A 20985-nucleotide genomic window follows, 5' to 3' on the forward strand; every position below is an offset into this window, starting at 1 on the left:
TTCAATACAATACAATAAGAAATAACAGCATCAAGCAGTGGAAATGTCTTTGTTGACTAACAAGGCAAAGAATAAAGTGTACAAGAGAAGTAATTAACCCTTTGAAATAAAAAAAATACAATTAAATTAAACAAACAAACCTATTATTATTATTGAAGGTGATGCTCTATGTTAATATACCAATACTTCATTATTAATATAAGGACTTCAAACTTGCCACTCAGGGTCCAGGACCTCCTTTTTGTTTTTTGTTTTTTTGTTGGGACATGCCGGGAGTCGTGCATATAAAGGTGCAGTTGTGTATCAGGCGGCGGAGACCGTTTAGATTTTTGGTTTGCTCCTGTCCATTAAGCTCCTGTTTGTTTGTTTTGATTCATGCCTTGTTTAGTCGTGTTTCTGTTTGTCTTAGTCTAGTTTATGTTTAGTTCTGTTCAGGTGTGTTTAGTGTAGCATTTAGCTTAGCGTTTAGGTTTCATGTGTTTAGATTAGCATTAGCATTCAGCATTTAGATTAGCATTTAGCATAGGTTTGGTTCCTCCATGTTCTTCAGATGTTTCTACCTTGTTTACGATCCCAGGAGCCAGTAAACATTCATCAGTTCACCTTTAATAAGCAACGTAACTTAAACCAGCAGTTTATTTTTTAATGCTTTTTATTTTTATTTTGATGAAGGAAAAGTTTCTGGTGCTCATCCTGTGGTTTGCAGGTTCTTCATTCCATCTTCTCCAGATGATCAGGAGGAACGATCCCTGTGGAGCGAGGATGTTCTGAAGGACGCCACAGCGCTGCAGAACACAGCAGAGCCGATGAGACGTATTTTGAGGATGGCAGCACTACTACAGGGCGCACGGTCCAGCGGCTCGTTCTCTTCAGCTTCAGCATGTAGACCGGGGGCACGGAAGCACCGGCGGGCACGGACACGCCTACACAACACACACACACGTTACAGGAACACTCCAGCCTTCATCTGCTCACTAGGATGAAGATCTAGATCTAAAAATAATCACCTTGATTCTCCACCGTGGTCTCCATCAGTCTCTCACACTCTTCAGGTTGGGTTATAAATATGGGAGCAATCAGAACGTGCTCGTCCTGGACGTTCTGCTGCTGCACCACTTCATCAGATGAGGACCTGAAGATCTTCTCCAGAACAGCCTCAAGTGGATCTGCTGCATAAATGAAACCTGATTCAGCACCATGATGGATTAAACACCACACAGCTGAAAAATCGCTTCAAGATGTACCTTCAATCCCTTCTTTAACCGGGTTCTGCTCTTCTGGCTTCTTCTCCTCCATGCTCTGCTCCACCTGCTTCTTCTCTTCCATTTCTATCACCTGTACCTCTGGTTCCTGCCCTTGGTCCAGTAGAACCTGTGTACTCATCCCTGCATTCTCCTCATTTCCCATCATCTGATTCTCCTCTATGGTTGTCTCCTCCTGCCTCTCCTTCTTTTTGAGACTCTGCCACCATTTCTTCTTCTTCTTCTTTTCAGGTTTGGGTCTGTGCGGCTCCTCATCCTCGTCGGCCGGGACGCTACAACACCACAACTTCTTAAACCAGAACATTTTAGCTGCTGCTGCTTCGATGCTCCGTCTCAAAGTGAAGCAGCACCAGCACAGGAGCTCAGATCAGAGCTTGTAGAATGTTGTGACATCATCATGATGTCACAGTGTGTGCTGGAGCTGAGAGCAGAGCTGATGATCACAGCACCACTCAGTGTCTTTAACATTCACTCCAGATGTGGACACGCACAGTGTAGATCTGTATAGCCAAAAGTATGTGGACACCCCCAGAGATCTCACACACACACACACACACACACACACACATTAAAGCATTTCTATTTTAAATGTAACTGAAGTTAATATTACTGACCAAACTAGATATAGATTTGTGTATAGAATAGATTTGTGTGTGTGTGTGTGTGTTAATCCTCATAATCTGAGCTGAATCAGGATCAGTGTTGAAACGACCTGCAGGTTCACCATCATGTTAACACACAATACTGTGAGATGCAGCTGCTAGAGTGGGTGAAGCACAGAATTACGGGTCCCCGGGATTACTGGGTTACATACTAAGATCTCATAACTACACCAACCAGGCATAACATTATGACCACTGACAGGTGAAGTGAATAACACTGATTATCTCTTCATCACGGCACCTGTTAGTGGGGGGGATATATTAGGCAGCAAGTGAACATTTTATTCTCAAAGTTGATGTTAGAAGCAGGAAAAATGGACAAGCAAAAGGATTTGAGCGAGATTGACAAGGGCCAAATTGTGATGGCTAGATGACTGAGTCAGAGCATCTCCAAAACTGCAGCTCTTGTGGGGTGTTCCCGGTCTGCAGTGGTCAGTATCTATCAAAAGTGGTCCAACAAAGGAACAGTGGTTAACCGGCGACAGGGTCATGGGCGGCCAAGGCTCATTGATGCACGTGGCCCGTTTAGTCTGATGCAACAGATGAGCTACTGTAGCTCAAATTGGTGAAGAAGTTAATGCTGGTTCTGATAGAAAGGTGTCAGAATACACAGCGCATCACAGTTTGTTGTATATGGGGCTGTATAGCTGCAGACCAGTCAGGGTGCCCATGCTGACCCCTGTCCATCGAAAGGAATGTATGCTAAATCACTGCAGTACTTGCCACATTCTGCCACACTCAACGTTTTGAGTTTTATTTTATTCCAAACACAAAGCTGCACCCCAGCAGTGCCCACGTTTCTGTAGTATAGTGGTTATCAAGTTCGCTTACATCATTAGAAAATTCTGGACCAAAATTAACTCAGACAACTTTTATTTGAGGGGAATTTGGATGGAAAGCCCATGGACTTTAAACGTTTTGAGAACATTACAAAAGCTGTTATGAAATGGATTGCATCGGACTGCAGACCCATTAACATAGTTAACGATGTGGGTCTGTGTGACGTCATACATGTTGCATCTGGAAATAGTTCATATGAATTGCCTTCTCGAATGAGTGTCACAAAGAAAATTTCGGATCTTTATGAAACACAACGAGCTCGTGTGCAGAAATTGATTGAGGAAGCTACATGGGTGGCATTGACTGGTGATTACTGGTCATTTGTGCCAATGCTAACTACAGTGTATCACAAAAGTGAGTACACCCCTCACATTTCTGCAAATATTTCATTATATCTTTTCATGGGACAACACTATAGACATGAAACTTGGATATAACTTAGAGTAGTCAGTGTACAGCTTGTATAGCAGTGTAGATTTACTGTCTTCTGAAAATAACTCAACACACAGCCATTAATGTCTAAATGGCTGGCAACATAAGTGAGTACACCCCACAGTGAACATGTCCAAATTGTGCCCAAAGTGTCAATATTTTGTGTGACCACCATTATTATCCAGCACTGCCTTAACCCTCCTGGGCATGGAATTCACCAGAGCTGCACAGGTTGCTACTGGAATCCTCTTCCACTCCTCCATGATGACATCACGGAGCTGGTGGATGTTAGACACCTTGAACTCCTCCACCTTCCACTTGAGGATGCGTCACAGGTGCTCAATTGGGTTTAGTCCATCACCTTTACCTTCAGCTTCCTCAGCAAGGCAGTTGTCATCTTGGAGGTTGTGTTTGGGGTCGTTATCCTGTTGGAAAACTGCCGTTTTTGAAGGGAGGGGATCATGCTCTGTTTCAGAATGTAACAGTACATGTTGGAATTCATCTTTCCCTCAATGAACTGCAGCTCCCCAGTGCCAGCAACACTCATGCAGCCCAAGACCATGATGCTACCACCACCATGCTTGACTGTAGGCAAGATACAGTTGTCTTGGTACTTCTCACCAGGGCGCCGCCACACATGCTGGACACCATCTGAGCCAAACAAGTTTATCTTGGTCTCGTCACACCACAGGGCATTCCAGTAATCCATGTTCTTGGACTGCTTGTTTTCAGCAAACTGTTTGCGGGCTTTCTTGTGCGTCAGCTTCCTTCTGGGATGACGACCATGCAGACTGAGTTGATGCAGTGTGCGGTGTATGGTCTGAGCACTGACAGGCTGACCTCCCACGTCTTCAACCTCTGCAGCAATGCTGGCAGCACTCATGTGTCTATTTTTTAAAGCCAACCTCTGGATATGACGCCGAACACGTGGACTCAACTTCTTTGATCGACCCTGGCGAAGCCTGTTCCGAGTGGAACCTGTCCTGGAAAACCGCTGTATGACCTTGGCCACCATGCTGTAGCTCAGTTTCAGGGTGTTAGCAATCTTCTTATATCCCAGGCCATCTTTGTGGAGAGCAACAATTCTATTTCTCACATCCTCAGAGAGTTCTTTGCCATGAGGTGCCATGTTGAATATCCAGTGGCCAGTATGAGAGAATTGTACCCAAAACACCAAATTTAACAGCCCTGCTCCCCATTTACACCTGGGACCTTGACACATGACACCAGGGAGGGACAACGACACATTTGGGCACAATTTGGACATATTCACTGTGGGGTGTACTCACTTATGTTGCCAGCTATTTAGACATTAATGGCTGTGTGTTGAGTTATTTTCAGAAGACAGTAAATCTACACTGATATACAAGCTGTACACTGACTACTCTAAGTTATATCCAAGTTTTATTTCTATAGTGTTGTCCCATGAAAAGATATAATGAAATATTTGCAAAAATGTGAGGGGTGTACTCACTTTTGTGATACACTGTATATGGGCATGACAGCGCACATCATCGACCAGCAGTGGAAACTACGGTCAGTGTCACTGGGTGTTTATGCTAGAAATGTGGTTAAAGACATGTCATCTAGTAGAGGGTTAAGTTCAAACAAGTTTGTAATTGATTAATATAAATGTTTGAAAGAAATAATTGTTAATGATTTGTTATGTAATACATGCACTTGTTTATTCTTTATTTTGAAAAAAGGGGGATGTAATATTCATGCATGATTGCACTGAATATGTTGTATGATTGATTTAGAATTGATTGCATATTAAAGGGATGCTGTGATTGGTTAATGAACATGCTAATTTGCTATTGGTTGAATTATGCAGATATGTATGAAGTGGGTGGGACGTAAGAGAATGTTGTTAGTAGAAATGGCAGAATAGTAATGTGATATGTAAATATGCTGATGTTGAATAAACCACGCTTAAAACGCCAATAACTCGTCACCCTGAATCTCTTTAAAAACGAGAATAAAACACTATTGAACGCTGATGTTCTTCAGAGTTTGTCCAAACTTGAACAAGACCTAAGTGAAACATTCACAAGGCTTGAAATAAGAGGCAAAAGAGGCCGCAAAGTTCCTGTTTTGCTCACTGACCGAATGTGTACCTCTTCATGTACTCATGGAACTCTGAGGAAGAGTTGGCGTACAAGTAACAAACCCTTATATGTTTGCTAGAATTGGGGCAGACACACACATAAGAGGTTCAGACTGTCTCAGAATATTTGCAAATGCCTGCAGAGCAGAATTCCCTGAACACCTCACTTCAACGAAACTGCGCAAACAAGTGGCCACTTTGTGTCAAATCATGAACTTAAAACCCCTTGGTGGTCCTTAGCCCGTCGACGGGCTAGGAATTTTTATTATTGTGTTTCTCTGTATACTGTTACACCGTCAAAATATCATTGTTGGTAAACAAGGAACCTTCTGATAGCTTAAAATCTCTAGTTTTTAGCAACGTAAACATTGAGCTTATTTTGTTTATAAGTTCTTTTAAAAACACAAAAGAATTGTAGGTCTGAAAAATTTCTGCCAGAAGTACAGCGTTTATATTTTGTAATATTATACTGCGGTACTTACTTTCATACCGACAACATTTATACCAAACAAGCCAGCACAACTTCACCATCACATTTCTGCTGTTTGTTTTACTTCAAATACATCAGCATCCAAAATATTACAGAAATGATTCATATCTGATAAAGCTCTGCCATCAATGCATAGCATGCAATGCATCAAAGCACTCGGTAAACAACACCACCGCGACAAATGTATATCAAACAAAAGCATGAGAGCTAAACCAGCACATACCTGGATCTTTTATCTTCAATCTGAGTCCAAATTTATGTTCATTAGTCCTTCCATTCCAGATAAAATCCACTTTTTGTAAATGTTTACAAACACCGGCGGCCATTTTGAATTGTTGCAAGCATGTTTTTATAACTTTATAAGTCAATATCACGCGAATATCAGCTCGTATTATAATGAGAGAGCGCTCACAGTACTCACAAAACCTTCCTCTAACTGATACTGCTCAGTGTTTGGCTGTTAGATTGCGCAATACCTTTACAGCCAATGTAGAGACAGTATCCATCTCACCACCTAATACTTGTTTTTCATTGGAGAAATGCAAAAATATTAGCATATTTTGCTTTTGATTGGAGGACCAGCTTATATCCCGCCCCGCTTTTTGCATTTAGCCTCTCGGATTAGTCTAAACAGCTGTATTTCACCAGCCGTCACCATGGATACAGATTACGCACGCTGGAATGTGAAGCTTCTGAGTCAGTAAGAGAGTCAAACTTCCCTCTTAGGGCTGATAATACAGTGTGATTCAATTTAAACGACTCAGTTCGTGAAAAGTTCAACCGGCTGCATGTATCTTGTTACAAAAGTAGCGGTTTTTATATGTGTGTGCGCGCTGGGGGAAGGGAGCGCTTACTGGCTCACTGTGAGAGTTCATCACTCTAAAAAACACTCAAATGTTATAAATAATGACTTTATAAAGTATAAATAATGCATTTTACACATTTTATCTGCAGTATAATCTGTTTATTCTGAGTTAGAAAGCTTTGGAAAGCTTTGGAGAGCAGTAAAGTGTGATGCCACTCCGGGTGCAATAACTCGAGATCAGAATGAGTTAGAGGCCTAAGATTTGGGCTGGTCACAGAAAACCCCTTTGGCTACAACTCTATATATGTTCTGTAGATGGTCTGCAGACCTGCAGTCCTACTTATACTCACTGAAACTTTGGCTTTAAAAAAAAATGTAAAAAGCGCCTACATTTTGGGGGGTTTTTGTCATCATTTGATCATTGTAACATAACATCATGGCATTTGGCTGTGTTTTTCTGATACTTTAAAGGGTTTTCTATAACACTGAAGTATAATTTTTGTGTTATCTTATAAACTTTCTGAATGAGAAGCCTTAGAAACTAGGTATGTCTTTCAGGTGAAAAATGCACAAAAATAGGCCGGACTTAAAGAAAAATGAAATGGACCAGCTGGCCAAATTCATGGGGCATGATATCCGTGTCCATCAAGAGTATTACAGACTTTTGGAGAATACCCTTTAGCTTGCAAAGTCATGGCCAAATGTTTTGAGAATGGCACAGATTTTGGTTTTCTAGATTGTGAAGAGTGATCAGATGAATTGCAATTAATTCCCTGCCATGAAAATGACCTTATCACAAAAATTACTGCATTCCAGCCACTGCATTTCAGCCCTACAAAATGACCTGCTAACATAATTTCAGTGATGATCTCGTTAGCTCAGGAGAAAAGGTTAATGAGGACAGGACAGCTGATATCACTCTGTCAAGCCGATTGGAAGAGCAGACTAGATGCTTTAAAAGTGTAGTGGTGCTTTTAAGTTTTTTTCTGTTAACCATGGTTACCTCCAAGGAAACACGTGGAGTCATCATTGCATTGCATCAAAAGGGTTTCATTGCTGCTTGTAAGACAGCACCCCAATCAACCATTTATCGAATCATCAAGAACTTCAAGGAGAGTGGTTCAATTGCAGTGAAGAAGGCTTCAGGGCGCCCAAGAAAGTCAAGCAAGCGTCAGGACCATCTCCCAAAGAGGATGCAGCTACGAGATTGGGTCACCACCAGTGCAGAGCTTGCTCAGGAATGGCAGAGGGCAGGTGTGAGTGCATCTGAACGCACAGTGAGACGAAGGCTTTTGGAGGATGGCTTGGTGTCAAGAAGAGCAGCAAAGAAGCCACTTCTCTTCAAGAAAAACATCAAGGGCAGACTGACATTCTGCAGGAAGTATAGGGATTGGGCTGCAGAGGACTGGGGTAAGTTATTTTCTCTGATGAAGCCCCCTTCAGACTGTTTGGGACATCTGGAAAAATGATTGTCCGGAGAAGAAAAGGTGAGCGCTACCATAAGTCCTGTGTCATGACAACAGTGAAGCATCCTGAGACCATTCATGTGTGGGGTTGCTTCTCATCCAGGGGAGTGGGTTCGCTCAAACTTTTGCCTAAGAACAATGCCATGAATAAGGAATGGTATCAAAACATCCTCCAAGAGCAACTTCTCCCAACGATCCAGGAGTAATTTGGAGATGAACAATGCTTTTTCCAGCATGATGGAGCACCATGTCACAAGGCAAAAGTGATAACCAAGTGGCTCGGTGAACAAAAAAAGTAATAAGTAAATAAAAGACTCAGTTAAAAACTATTAATTAAATAGGCTAAAGGTTCATAAGAAATAATAAGTAAGCATTGCAGTACAATGTTGGTAGAAATAAATACAGTATATATGCAATATGTAACATAATAATAATAAAAAAAATAAAAAAAATAAAAAATTACAAAAGTGTCTTGCCATTAAATGTCCAGATGTGCAATGAAATAAACAGAGTGACAGATCATGTTCCATGAGTCTGTCCTGATAGTCCTGGTATTAACTCAGTGAGCGATGATGTCCCGGCACAGTGGGGATGAGTTATACAGTGAGATCGCTGTTGGTACAAACGATTTCCTGTATCGTTCCTTCTTACAGCTGAGCTGAATGAGTCTGTTACTGAAGGTGCTCCGCTGTCTGACTAGGAGGTCATGGAGGGGATATGATGGATTGTCCAGTATGGAAATGAGTTTGTTTACAGACCTCCTTTCGACCACCAACTCGAAGCCTTCCAATGAGCAGCCCAAGACTGAGCCAGCCTTCCTGATCAGTTTATTAAGTTTTTTTGCATCTCCCGCTCTGATGCTGCCTCCCCAACACACTGCTGCAAAGAACACAGCTCCCGCAACAACACACTGGTAGAAAATGGTCAGCATCTTGTTGCACACACTAAAGGATCTAAGCTTTCTCAGAAAGTAGAGTCTGCTCATCCCTTTCCTGTACACAGCCTCTGCGTTGGCCCTCCAGTCCAGTCTGTTGTCAAGCCAGACACCCAAGTACTTGTACGTGTCCACCAGTTTAACATGCTGACCCATGATGGTAACAGGGCTGGTCACAGTCCTCCTCTTCCTCCTGAAGTCCACAGACATCTCCTTAGTTTTGGAGACATTCAGGAACAGATGGTTCCTAACGCACCACTTGCCAAAGCAGTCCACAAGGTCCCTGTATTCACCTTCCTGCCCATCCCTGATACATCCGACCACCACACAGAAAATTTCTGAAGGTGGCAGAGGTCTGACCTGTACTGGAAGTCGGTGGTGTACAGGGTGAAGAGGAAGGGGGAGAGCACAGTTTCCTGTGGTGCTCCGATGTTACTGACCAGGCGATCAGACTGGTAGGTCCCAAGTTGCACATACTGGGGTCTTCCAGACAGGTAGTCCAAGACCCAGTCGATCATGGCTTTGGCCAAGATGTTTTCCACATCACTGGTACCCGTTTTTGTTTGAGGCTTAGGTTGAAGAGATGCTGGAGAATCCCACATAGCTGAGTGGCGCAGACCCTCAGTACTCTCGTGCTGATTCCATCCGGTCCGGCAGCTTTGCCCAGTTTGAGTCTCTCCAGCTGTCTCCTCACCTGGCTTGCATATGTGGGGTGGTGCCACTGAGCTGAGGCATATATGGGGATTTAAGAGAGACATATGCTGCCATTAATGTAACTTCTTTTCCTGAAGGTGATGGTTCTTTAAGCAAGACAATACCAGGCGTCATTCAGCAGGCGCTACAACAGAGTGGCTTTGTAGAGACAGAGAACTTGTGCTTGACTGTCCTGCCTGCAATCCACATCTGTCTGCTATTAGAAATGTATAGGACATCAACTGTTAAGCAGCTGTATTAAGTCTTCCTTGTACTTTTGTTAGTAAAATGTTTTATTGTTTTTATCAGTTAAAGCAGCCATGATTATCAGTCATAATAAATGTAAATGACTTACCAATATGCTAAATAAGTGAACTGATTGTTGGATGCCAGTTATGAAATGTATTATGAATTGCTTGGACTAATTTCAAATCATGAAGTCCATAAGTAAAAATCATTAAGTAAAATATGCTTAAGCTTTGAAGTACATTGACATTCTATGCTAAAAAGTAAAAAAGCAAATGTTAAAAAAGGTTAAAACATAAAACATGTTAACAGCGCTCTCCTCTGAGCAAATACATTATATGCAGTGTACCAACTCATATTTCCATAAATGTTCAAACAATGCTGTGAGAAAATAGGTTCATTTAAATTATTTTAATTTCAGAAAACTTAGGACAAAAGTTGAAATGCAAATGAAAAGTGTTATGTAAATTCATTTTTAACTGTTTATAAGCATAACAGTACAACTATATTCAATTATTTGACTTTATAAACTTAACTTTGCCAGTAAAGTGCCAGTAAAGACTGTAGTGCCGCAGTAAACACAGGGGCAGCCATAAGTCAATGCCAAATGGATGACTATGTAATCACAGAGTGTGGATGATAGTCTGTCCTGTCCACAGCCAGGCTAAATGCTTGTATAAGTGAAAAAAAAAAAAAAAAAGATTTTTTGTAATGTTAGGGCTTCTAAAATATTTATGTAGCTAAAAAATAAATCTATTTAAAAGATAAAATATAAAAATAAAAGTTTTTGGTGTTTTTTTTTTGTTTGTTTATTATAGAATTAAAAAAAAACTCCAGCAATTCCAACAACTACAAATTAATATTTAAATGTAAAGTTGAGGTGCATTAACAACTTTTAACCCTATAAGGTGCATGATTGACTTTACTTCAGGTAAAGGTGTGGTGGCCAGTTTTCAAGTATGTCCAGTAAGCATCCATAATTCATTCATTTTTTTGTATTTATTTATTTATGTATTTATTTTTGTTCTAAATAGGTTGGGACAGTATGCAAAAAGCTCTTCTACCTAAATATAAAAAAATGTATATATCTAGGATGGGACAGGAGCAACTTCACCACTGTATTACATCATTTTTCCTTTTACATATACAATACTTATACTGAACTATACCTATTTAAAACTTGCTTTGAATTATTAAATTTACTCCAGATATTGTATGTTCATTTAGAACTGGAGTTAAATGGTACCGTGTGTGTGTGCTGGTACTAGTGTGTCATAGTACTGTGTGTGTATGTAGTGTTAGTACTAGAGTGTACTAGTGTGGTATATAGCCAGACTGGTACAATAACATACAGACCCTATTTTTTTTTACACTATTCAGAGCAAAAAGGCATTTCAGAACATGTCCAACATTGAGGAGGATCGACTAGACAAACAGGTTTAATGACAATAAGCCACACCAAACATAACAAGTTGATTAGTCGATCTGCCAAAACATCTGTGTTAAGGTTTTTGTACAGTGCAGCTGTGTTTCCTGTCACTGTGGGCGTCAGAGCACAGTAATATATTACAGAGTCTGATACTGCAGCAGAAGAGATGTTCAGATCCACTTGTTTTAAATCCTGATGACCTTTAGCAGACAAACGTAATGGAATGTTCTCACTTGGTTCTCCAAAGGGAAGAGTGGAAAGAAGGAACTCTGGTTTAGATTTTGGATGTTGCCGGTACCACTGCAGATTGTTAACTGTATCAGTGAAGTCTTTGTAGCTGCAGGACAGAGTAACAGTATCACCTTCAGTTACACTTTTATGTGAATAAAGTGGCTTGATTGGATCTGTTGTAGAGTCACCTGTGATAGAGAACAGAGCATAATCACATTCTGATCACAGATTAATGTTTCCATATTTCATAAGTTAACAGTTTTTACTCACCTAGTGAAATCCACATACACATGAATATAAAGGTGAACATGATGGGTGTGTATCAGTATGAGAATATTTCTGTAAATGCTTCTCTACAGTGGTGGTAGCATCATACATTATGATGAAGCTCCACCTCATGGCATCACATGAGAGTGACACAGTTACTTCCTGGCTTTATAATTAAAGTTGCAGATGTGTTACATGAGTTGTTGTATTGAGCACATTGTAAATAAACACAAGCCACATCGACTATACTAGAAATATTTAGTATATACAGTATGTGTTTAACTCAACAAGCTACATCAGTTATTGTACAAACACCATTTTCAACCGTCAAGCCAAAACCATTGACTTCTTGTAAAAAGACGTTGCTTTGATGGCTGCATATGCTTCTCTAAAATCCAAATGTATGCCCCTGCACCAATGGTACCTCTTTACATAAGCAAATTGTCTTGGGCGTTGCTGCATACCCATACCATGACAGATGTTTTGCTAATAACAGTTTGGAGGGTCTTTGACATAGAACTTAACTGACACATCTGAATGATGTATCTGTGTGTAACTGGTGCTTTTTGAGAAAATAAAGATGTTTTGATGAGCATTTTAAGTTCCAGCAGGTTGTTCTGGTTTTCTAACCTCTAGAACAGGCTGAATTTAATGTTTGTTCATTTTGTGTGATTTTTACTGTAGATTATAATGTTAAATATTAGTATTTTAGGATGAGTGATGTTCTTACTAATAAACACAATTGCAGTGTAATGAATACTAAGAAATGTTAAAGCAGCTTGACAGCTTATAAAGATTTAGGAGGTAAATTGCTAGACAGATACTGTAGCTCCCTCTTCTGAGAAAAGCAGGTTCTGTCACCAACATCCCAAGTTTTGCAAGTGACATTTTTGCCCATTTTTGCTAAATACAAGACTTCTGTCTCTGGTCATTGTAGACTGATTAACCTCTTAATGATGCAGCATGTATTTACAATAGGAGACAGATCTGTAAAAGATGTTGCCTGACAGTGTAAAAGGCTCATGAATTGCTCCACACTGATTAAGTTTCCTTTTTGTATTTTTAAAATTCATGTACAGATAATAATTAAAAGCCTAAAATATTACAATCTGTTGCCGACAAATGTTATTTTTATAATATTTAATCAACCAATGAGATGGTCAGCCAAAACATTGTCATTTCTTTGAACCTTTGTCATTTAAATAAATCACATATTTTTGTTTTGTTACATTTTACAAAATGTCCCAACTTTTATAGAAATGGAGCTTGTATTATAATGTATTTACAAGTTTAATTCATCTTCATTTAAACATACCATATGGTTATTTTTAGGGATGCATCAATACCATTTTTTCCCAACCGAGTACGAGTACAAGTACATGTATTTTTGTACTCGCAGATACCGATACCGATACCTATTTAGAATGATGCAATCTAGAGCATTATGGAATAGTGTAGTTTTTAGAGTAAAATAGTGCAGTGGAACAGTTGCTTGGGTTGCCATCACTTGTAAAAAAAAAAAAAAAACACCGCACAGACATCATTGAGAAAGCTTCTGACAAGCTAACGTTAACGTTCATCAATAAACGCAGGTAATTAACGTTGTGCACACCATACCATGCGATGCGATTCTGCTGATTGAAATATTTACTATTTAATATTTAAGATAATACAGTCCGATCAGATCTGAGCCGATTCTATCAGCACATACATTCGTGGTTCACCTCGGTAAATCGTAAACGACTCTGAGTCGGCTCCCGCTCTGTGGTAATAACCAGTATAATTAAGCCTGAGCTTTATAAGGTAAGCGAGTCACACAAAATGTTCTGTAGTAGTTGGTGTTTATTTACAACCGCAGCATTCATTATAACAGTAAACACGGAGAGATGACTGAGAAAAGAAACTTACGCTGCGCTTAAAATGAGTCGACTCATGAATCACTTGTATCGACACTGTGAACAGAGTATTAAACACAAACACGTCCTATAACAGCGGTCGCTGCTTTGTAACCGGTTATCTTCGCTGTTAGCTCGATTTTTAAGGGTTTTATTTTTTTTTTGTCAAACGGAACTAAATAACATTAAACGTGCGTGCACTAAAGGCACTCGCGCCCCCCAGGTTGAAAACCCCTGCATTAACGCAGCAACGTGCACTAGGCACAAGGTATCGGATGTTTAGTATCGGAGCCTCGTTTGCGAGTACGAGTACGAGTTAATGAGTGCGGTATCGGGCCGATACCCGATACTAGTATCGGTACTCATGCATCTCTAGTTATTTTCATACAACCCCAAATCAGAAAAAGTTGGGACAAAATGGAAGTTTCTTACATTTACTTTGACTTTTATTTGATTGCAGACAGGATGAACCTAAGATATTTCATGTTTTGTCTGCTCTTAACTTCATTTCATTTATTAATAAACATCCATGTCACAGAGAGCAGGTGCTATTTGTGTGTGTGTGTGTGTGGGGGGGGGGGTTAACTGATAACAGTGCAAAAAAAATTATCCCATGAATAAGGAATGGTATCAAAACATCCTCCAAGAGCAACTTCTCCCAACGATCCAGGAGTAATTTGGAGATGAACAATGCTTTTTCCAGCATGATGGAGCCTCTTGGCTGTCTTGCAACAGTGTCAACAACACCGACGGCAGTTCCTCCTCCCGGCCACCAGAGATCACACTTAGTGTGGTTCATTCATCTAATCTGTTTTTTATGTGTATAGAAATAGAGGTCTATTAATGTCAAAAAACTTGTCAGTATGATTTCAGCCAATGTTTAAATAAATAAAATAAATAATAATTGCAGTGTTTTCCAAAGATGGGGCTGTGTTTGTATTTATAAATACTGGGGTGATGGTGATGGTTGACTTTGGATACATTGTGTTTCATATATGTTCATAAATTACACCAACACTCGAACCAGCGAGGCTTCAAATGTCGTCAGTGATGTCACTCGCCCTTAAAGACACAAGCCTTGATATGCTCTTCTAAAAGACTTCCTGGATTTCTAGACACACGCTTCGAAGCCTCGGCACAGAACATTGGTACCAGGATAGTATAATGGTACCTTGAAACTTAACGTCAGTTGGTTCTGGGAGTGGCACTGAGTTTAAAAGGCATTGAGTTTCAAGGTTTTTTTTGGTTTTTACATAAGGATGTATGGGAAACCTGTTAATATGTTTCATGGTCCCATGGAACTGCAAATATTTTAGCTTAATGTACAATAATGGGGTTGTTTTTTACACTACAAATAACACAAATATAATGTAAAAACACTAAAATACAATTGCAAAACAGTTAAAAATCAATATAAAAATACAATAAAAATTAATCGTGGAGATGCTTGATCTTGAAACACTGTATTCCTTAGCGAGGTCAGTAAGTGTGCATTCACATGAGCGCTTTTGCACTGGCTGTGCCGTTCATTTCTATGAAGTGTGGCGGCGCACAAAGCTTAACGTGACTTATTGTACTAAAACAAGCAAGGAATTTCATTACATTTACAGCATTTAGCAGACGCTTTTATCCAAAGCACAGTACTGTGACAGTATACTATCTAAGCAATTGAGAGTTAAGGGCCTTGCTCAAGGGCCCAACAGGTGCAACCTGGCAGTAGTGGGGCTTGAACCAGAGACCTTTTTGATTACTAGTCCAGTACCTTACCCGCTAGGCTACAACTGCCCAACTACTGCCATCAGTGAAGAGAACTTATGAGCAGTAATTATTTAGAGGGGTTTAGTGTTTCTATGTTCTTTTAATACATTGTCACATTTTTTTAACGATAAGCATTTTAGACTCTCTGATAAGCTGATTCTCTCAATTTCTCAGCACCCCGAGCTAAAACACAAGTTTAAAAGTTATAAAGCTGAAATAAAAAGGATTAAGGTGCTTTTTTACATTGTTTTATTAAAATTTTCAGTAAGTGTTGTTATGAAGAGAGAGGTCGGACCCAAAGATGCAGAGTAAAACGTTTCTTTTTATTTAACAATAAATAATAAAATACCGTCAAAACAAAAAGGGAAAAGGAGAACAGAAAACAAATCGGGGAATCCCGATTGAGCCTCCGACGTCACTGGCAACTGAAAAAGAGAAAGAAAACACAAAGGAACAAATTGGCGGACGCGAGGCGCGAACCCGGGTCGCTCACTCGCGGACCAACCGCCTATCCAATAGCACTACGGCACGGCTGAAAACACAACAGCTCCTTAGGGTTATAAGGAGTATAATGAGAAGGGGATCTCCGGATATTAATCCGTGAGCAACACAAAGCCCCATAAAAGCGGGCTTTTTAGAGAAACCAGACCGGCACTGTCACCAGCACGGGATTGCTGGGAGGAAGCCGATTTGAAAAAGGGATAAAGAAGAGAGACGTGGATTTGAACCGGGGTTGCTCCACTGCCAGTGCTGAGCTTACACCACTCAGCCAAACCGGCGCCAATGAACCCGGGAATCTGACAGCGTCTTAACAAGACTGCGGTCGCATGACTAATGCGCTAGCATTAGCCCGCTGCTAACCATGCAAGCGGGGGAAGTAGCGAAATCAAAACAAACCGCAGCGCGAGGGCTGCACGGAATCGCACCAGCTTTTCTTAATAAAGAGATCTAAGCCCTAAAAATACCTCGGCCTTACGACCTACACACCCAACCACTATACAGTGCCTGGGGAACCGAACTAACCCTATGAAAGAAAAGGACTGATGCGATGCAGCCATAGACAAAAAAGAGAACAAAAGGTGCGACACCTGCAGTGTGGCGACACCCCCTTAAATAGGAGGCTCGCACCTGCAGGTCGTTCGCCCTAATCAGCTGGCCTCCTATTTGAGGCCACGCTGCCCTTTGTTCTGTAACGCCTGCGAGGCTGGGAACTGGTGGTCTGTTCACCAGACCTCGCAGGCACCCTAACAAGTGTAAGTAGAAATGCAGGTCTGAAATCCCATTACTAACATTGTATTCATGTGGCAAATCACCATACCAAATTTTAAGCTTCAAATTCTGATCTGGTTTATTGAAGTTGGAGTAAAAGAGTCCATGTTGGCTTTCAAAGATCTCCAAAAACTACTCTGTCCATGCACATGAAATGTACCCCTCCACCATTACTTCTGCTTGTGTGCTTGTGTTTGACTGACCTGCTTTTATTCCAGATGAAGCTTTTATATCAAGCAAGAATGGGCAAAAATAGCATTTACAAAACTGCAACAGTTTCCAAATTATTATAATGTGTAATAAAGTGTATAAAATGTATAAAGTGTGTCCCCTTTTTTGATGCAGAATTTTATTATTTTTATACTTTATACTTTATGCTGTAAAGTTTGTCAGTAAAAACATCTTTGTATTTAATATAAATAATATGACTTTATAAGTTTGTCTTGAATCTAAAAAACTAAACCATGTGATACTCGGTCTGTGATCTCTATATACTGGTTTTTGTACAGCGTAGTAGAGTTTCCTGTTACTGTGGGCTCCATGGCACAGTAGTACAGAGCAGAATCTGATACTGCAGCAGAGGAGATCTCCAGATTCACAAGGTTTTCTGATCCATTAACTGTAGCTGATAAACCAGAGATGCTGGAACTCTTGTAGGATTCATATGCACTGATAAGAACAATAAACTCTGGTGTAGATCCAGGATACTGACGATACCAATGCAGGTTAGTTGCACTCTGATATTTACAAGACAGAACAATGCTGTGACCCACTGCTGCATTTAATGTATCATTCAGTGATGTTATTGACTGTGCCAAACTCTTCCCTGCAAATCAGATAAATATGTTATATATGATGTAATAAATGTTGTAAAATAAAGAAAAAATAGCTGTTGTTATTCAGTCGTACAGTAAAATAAAAACACATTGTGTACTGTGACTGCATAAAAAATACTGAGATGTACTTACATTGTATAGATAAGAAGAGAAGAAGACAACACAGGAACATCATGTTTGTATTGTGAGAAGTGAAGGAAGGACGGGGTGATTGTACTCTTTACAGTTCTATACAAACTCCTCCTATTTTTAGTTGATGAGTGGGGAATAAAAGTAGAACTCTACATTAATCACTCACAGCCATACTAAATATTTTAACTGAATACACTGTATTTTTTCACATAGATAAAAACATTCTACCTAATTATATTATATACATTTTTGTTTGCAACATAATTCCACAATGTAGATTAGTTAATAAACTTTTGACTGGTACTGTATACATACACACATCTGTTTAGCATTTGCATTTTTTATCAGAGAAGATCAGAAGTGTAAGTGGAAGAATCTATTCCAAAATCATATGTGGAAAAATACTGAAATGATATATGATTGTACAATTACTTTACCATTATCTTACTGTAACCCAAGTTCAGTGCAAGGTGTCATGCTGCCCCCTATCGGTGGTATCTTTCCTCTGAGTTGTGTTATTTTTTGATGAAACAGAAATAAGTATTTTTGTTCAATTTTGTACTAATTACTAATTGTGAATTGCTTCTAAACATTCTGCTGTGTTTTTGATGACAATGTAACTCATTTCTATGGTTAGTAAATGCACATGTACCCATCATCTTGGGATCACAAAGCCCTTCCATGGGGGCACCAAGGAATCTGTTTGTGAGGCTCAGCAGCTGGATTCTGATGTTGGTAGTGGCCCTTTAAAACTATATTCATGCCCACCACAGTGTAATGATGGATAAACTTTTGCTGTTAATAATGTAAAAAGCGCTCAGTGGTGTTATTGACTGTGCCAAACTCTTCCCTGCAAATCAGATAAACAGGGTGTTTTATGTAAGATAAATAAAAACAAGTTATGCACACAGTCTTACACAACATAAACACATGCTCTGTGATTGCATAAAATATAATGAGATGTATTTACATTGTATAGCTGAGAAGAGTAGAAGCGAATACAGGAGCATCATTACAAAAAAATCACAATCACTTTTTACAAGGGTAATATGGGTGTTAAATATCATGTTTTGTTAAATAATACAAGCTACTAACAATTAATCAGAGAGAGCAGGTGCTATTTATATTTTACTGTGTGTGTGTGTGTGTGTGTGTGTGTGTGTGTGTGGTTAACTGATTACAAGCTGTGGGAATAAATAACTTTGATGTTCTGAACTTCATATTAGTGAGTTTTTGTACAGCATCTCAATAGCTGTGTATCACTGGGTGTCTCTAAGAGCACAGTGATAGAGAGCAGAATCTGTCAGCTTTAGATTGCTGATGGTGAGTTCAGTAGATGTACTGGTTGTTTTAGAAGTGAATCGAGGATCATCAGAAGTGCTCTCAGCTGTAAGGCCTTTTGCACCTTTATACAGTAAAAACTGTGGTGCACTGTTAGGATTTTGTTTGTACCAGTAAAGCCAAACACTGCCGCTTGACTGATATGAACATTTTAGAGTAACAGTCTCTGTTTCTTTTCTGATAATGTTGGTATCTGTTGGCTCAATTTTATCTGCAAAACCACCTGTTGTGAAGAAAAAAAAAAAAAGTGTAATTTATTACAGAAATTGTCAGTGAAACAAACTGTTTTAACTCCTAATCATATGAGCATAAATTAGCATGTTTTTTGCCAAATATAAATAAATATTGTATTATTACCTGATGTTACAGTGAGAATCAGTGTTACGTATCTCCCGATATGGAGTAAGTTGCATAGTTGAGCCATTTCTGAACACAGTCTACTGAGGACTGTATAATAGTTCAGTATGAAACTCATGACGTCTCTAAGAAACCACATACAGGATGTGCAGATGTTACAACATCACTACACACATCAATTTAGAGTAATAAAAAGTGTCTCTATTGTGCTGTATGAACTGGAGCATGATACAGCAAGTTTGGCAAATTTTACCTAAATGTTTGGCAGGTGGCACCAGTAGTAGAGTAAGAGGGGGGTACAGACTTAAGTGCTTTCTGAGACATTAGGAACAAATGTGAGTGATGGCGTGTGAGAGGCCAAATGAGAGCAAGTTTTGAGTTTTATTTTTTAACTTGGAGTGGGTCCAATTTACCTTAAAACAATGAGCACAAGGTGAGAGTATAATTATCACTGTTTGAAACACTGAAACTCCATCACAGTTCCAAATGATTGAGATGTCATCATCTTCCATTTTGCCACTTTGTTTTAGGTTTTTATATACTGCTCCACATTGTACGTCATAAAGTGTTGGTGACTCCAAAATATCCACAATCTGGCTTGACAGTCTAAGTACAAGACAATAAGAACCAACTCTAAGATTATAGTCAGTGTCAAATGTAGATTTACAAAAAGAACAGACTGTTGGAGCTGTCTCCCTGGGTCATATGTAACTTTCACATTTAATACAATAAAAATGTGGCACATAGTGGCCAAACTGCCCGTAGGCTTTATCAAAAAGATACAGGGTAACTGGAAAGCCTGGAAAATGTTCATTGAAAATGTCGAGAAGATGCTGAAGAGCTACACCAGTCAGGTTGTGTGTCAATACATATGACATGAGCAACAGCAGACTCTGTCCTTTAGTGAGAGATGCACCAGGGTACACTGGGTCATCACCATGTTGTATCTGTGATAGCAGACAAATTGCTTATTTTCATACATCAAGAAAACTAAAATGATTTAAAGATCCATAAGCCTTAGATCCATAAACTGATTTGTAGTGATGACAGGGAGAAGAGAATTAGACTGAGCACACAGCCCTGGGGCAAATCTGTATTCAGGATGAGGGTGGATGAGGTAAAATGGATGAGTTTAGCAGACTGTGGTTTGTTAGTAAGAAAGTCCAAAGTCCAGTTACAGAGTGAGAAACTGATGCCCAGATCTAAGAGCTTTTCAACAAGTTTGGAAGGTCTAACTGCTTCCAGTCTGTGTGCTGCAGCTGATGTTGTAGGGAGGCATCAGCCCCAACAATCTGAAGATTCTGATTCTGATCAAGTCATACTTTAACACTCTTTACAATGGGTTTTACACGACAGATGATGGGAGAGAAGAAACAAAGAAAAGTGGTTTAATTGTCAAATGTGGGGAGGGGAATTCATTTTTATTCAACAGCAGTGCTGGTGTACACACGATCACGGTTGGATCTGAGGATGTTTGGAATGTACTCCGTAAGCCATGCCTTGGGTTAGGATAATAATGTTGTAAAGGATAAT

General features: G+C 39.7%; 1 protein-coding gene across 2 annotated transcripts; it reads right to left on the reverse strand.

Moving 5' to 3' along the window:
• Nucleotides 1-634: 634 nt before the first annotated feature.
• LOC134311401 (uncharacterized) lies at nt 635-1617 on the reverse strand. 2 transcript variants are annotated; one of them, XM_062993042.1, is made up of 3 exons: nt 1245-1617; nt 1008-1166; nt 635-923 (listed from the first exon to the last, which is right to left on the reverse strand). In XM_062993042.1, the coding sequence occupies exons 1-3, from the start codon at nt 1564-1566 to the stop codon at nt 712-714; spliced, it is 693 nt and encodes a 230-aa protein (XP_062849112.1). In that variant the 5' UTR covers nt 1567-1617; the 3' UTR covers nt 635-711. The 2 variants fall into 2 exon arrangements, with proteins under 2 accessions (XP_062849112.1, XP_062849111.1); XM_062993041.1 differs by having other exon boundaries at nt 1008-1169.
• Between the last annotated feature and the right edge of the window lie 19368 nt (nt 1618-20985).

This window comes from Trichomycterus rosablanca, chromosome 4, assembly GCF_030014385.1.
Source record: "Trichomycterus rosablanca isolate fTriRos1 chromosome 4, fTriRos1.hap1, whole genome shotgun sequence".
Classification (NCBI taxonomy): domain Eukaryota; kingdom Metazoa; phylum Chordata; class Actinopteri; order Siluriformes; family Trichomycteridae; genus Trichomycterus; species Trichomycterus rosablanca.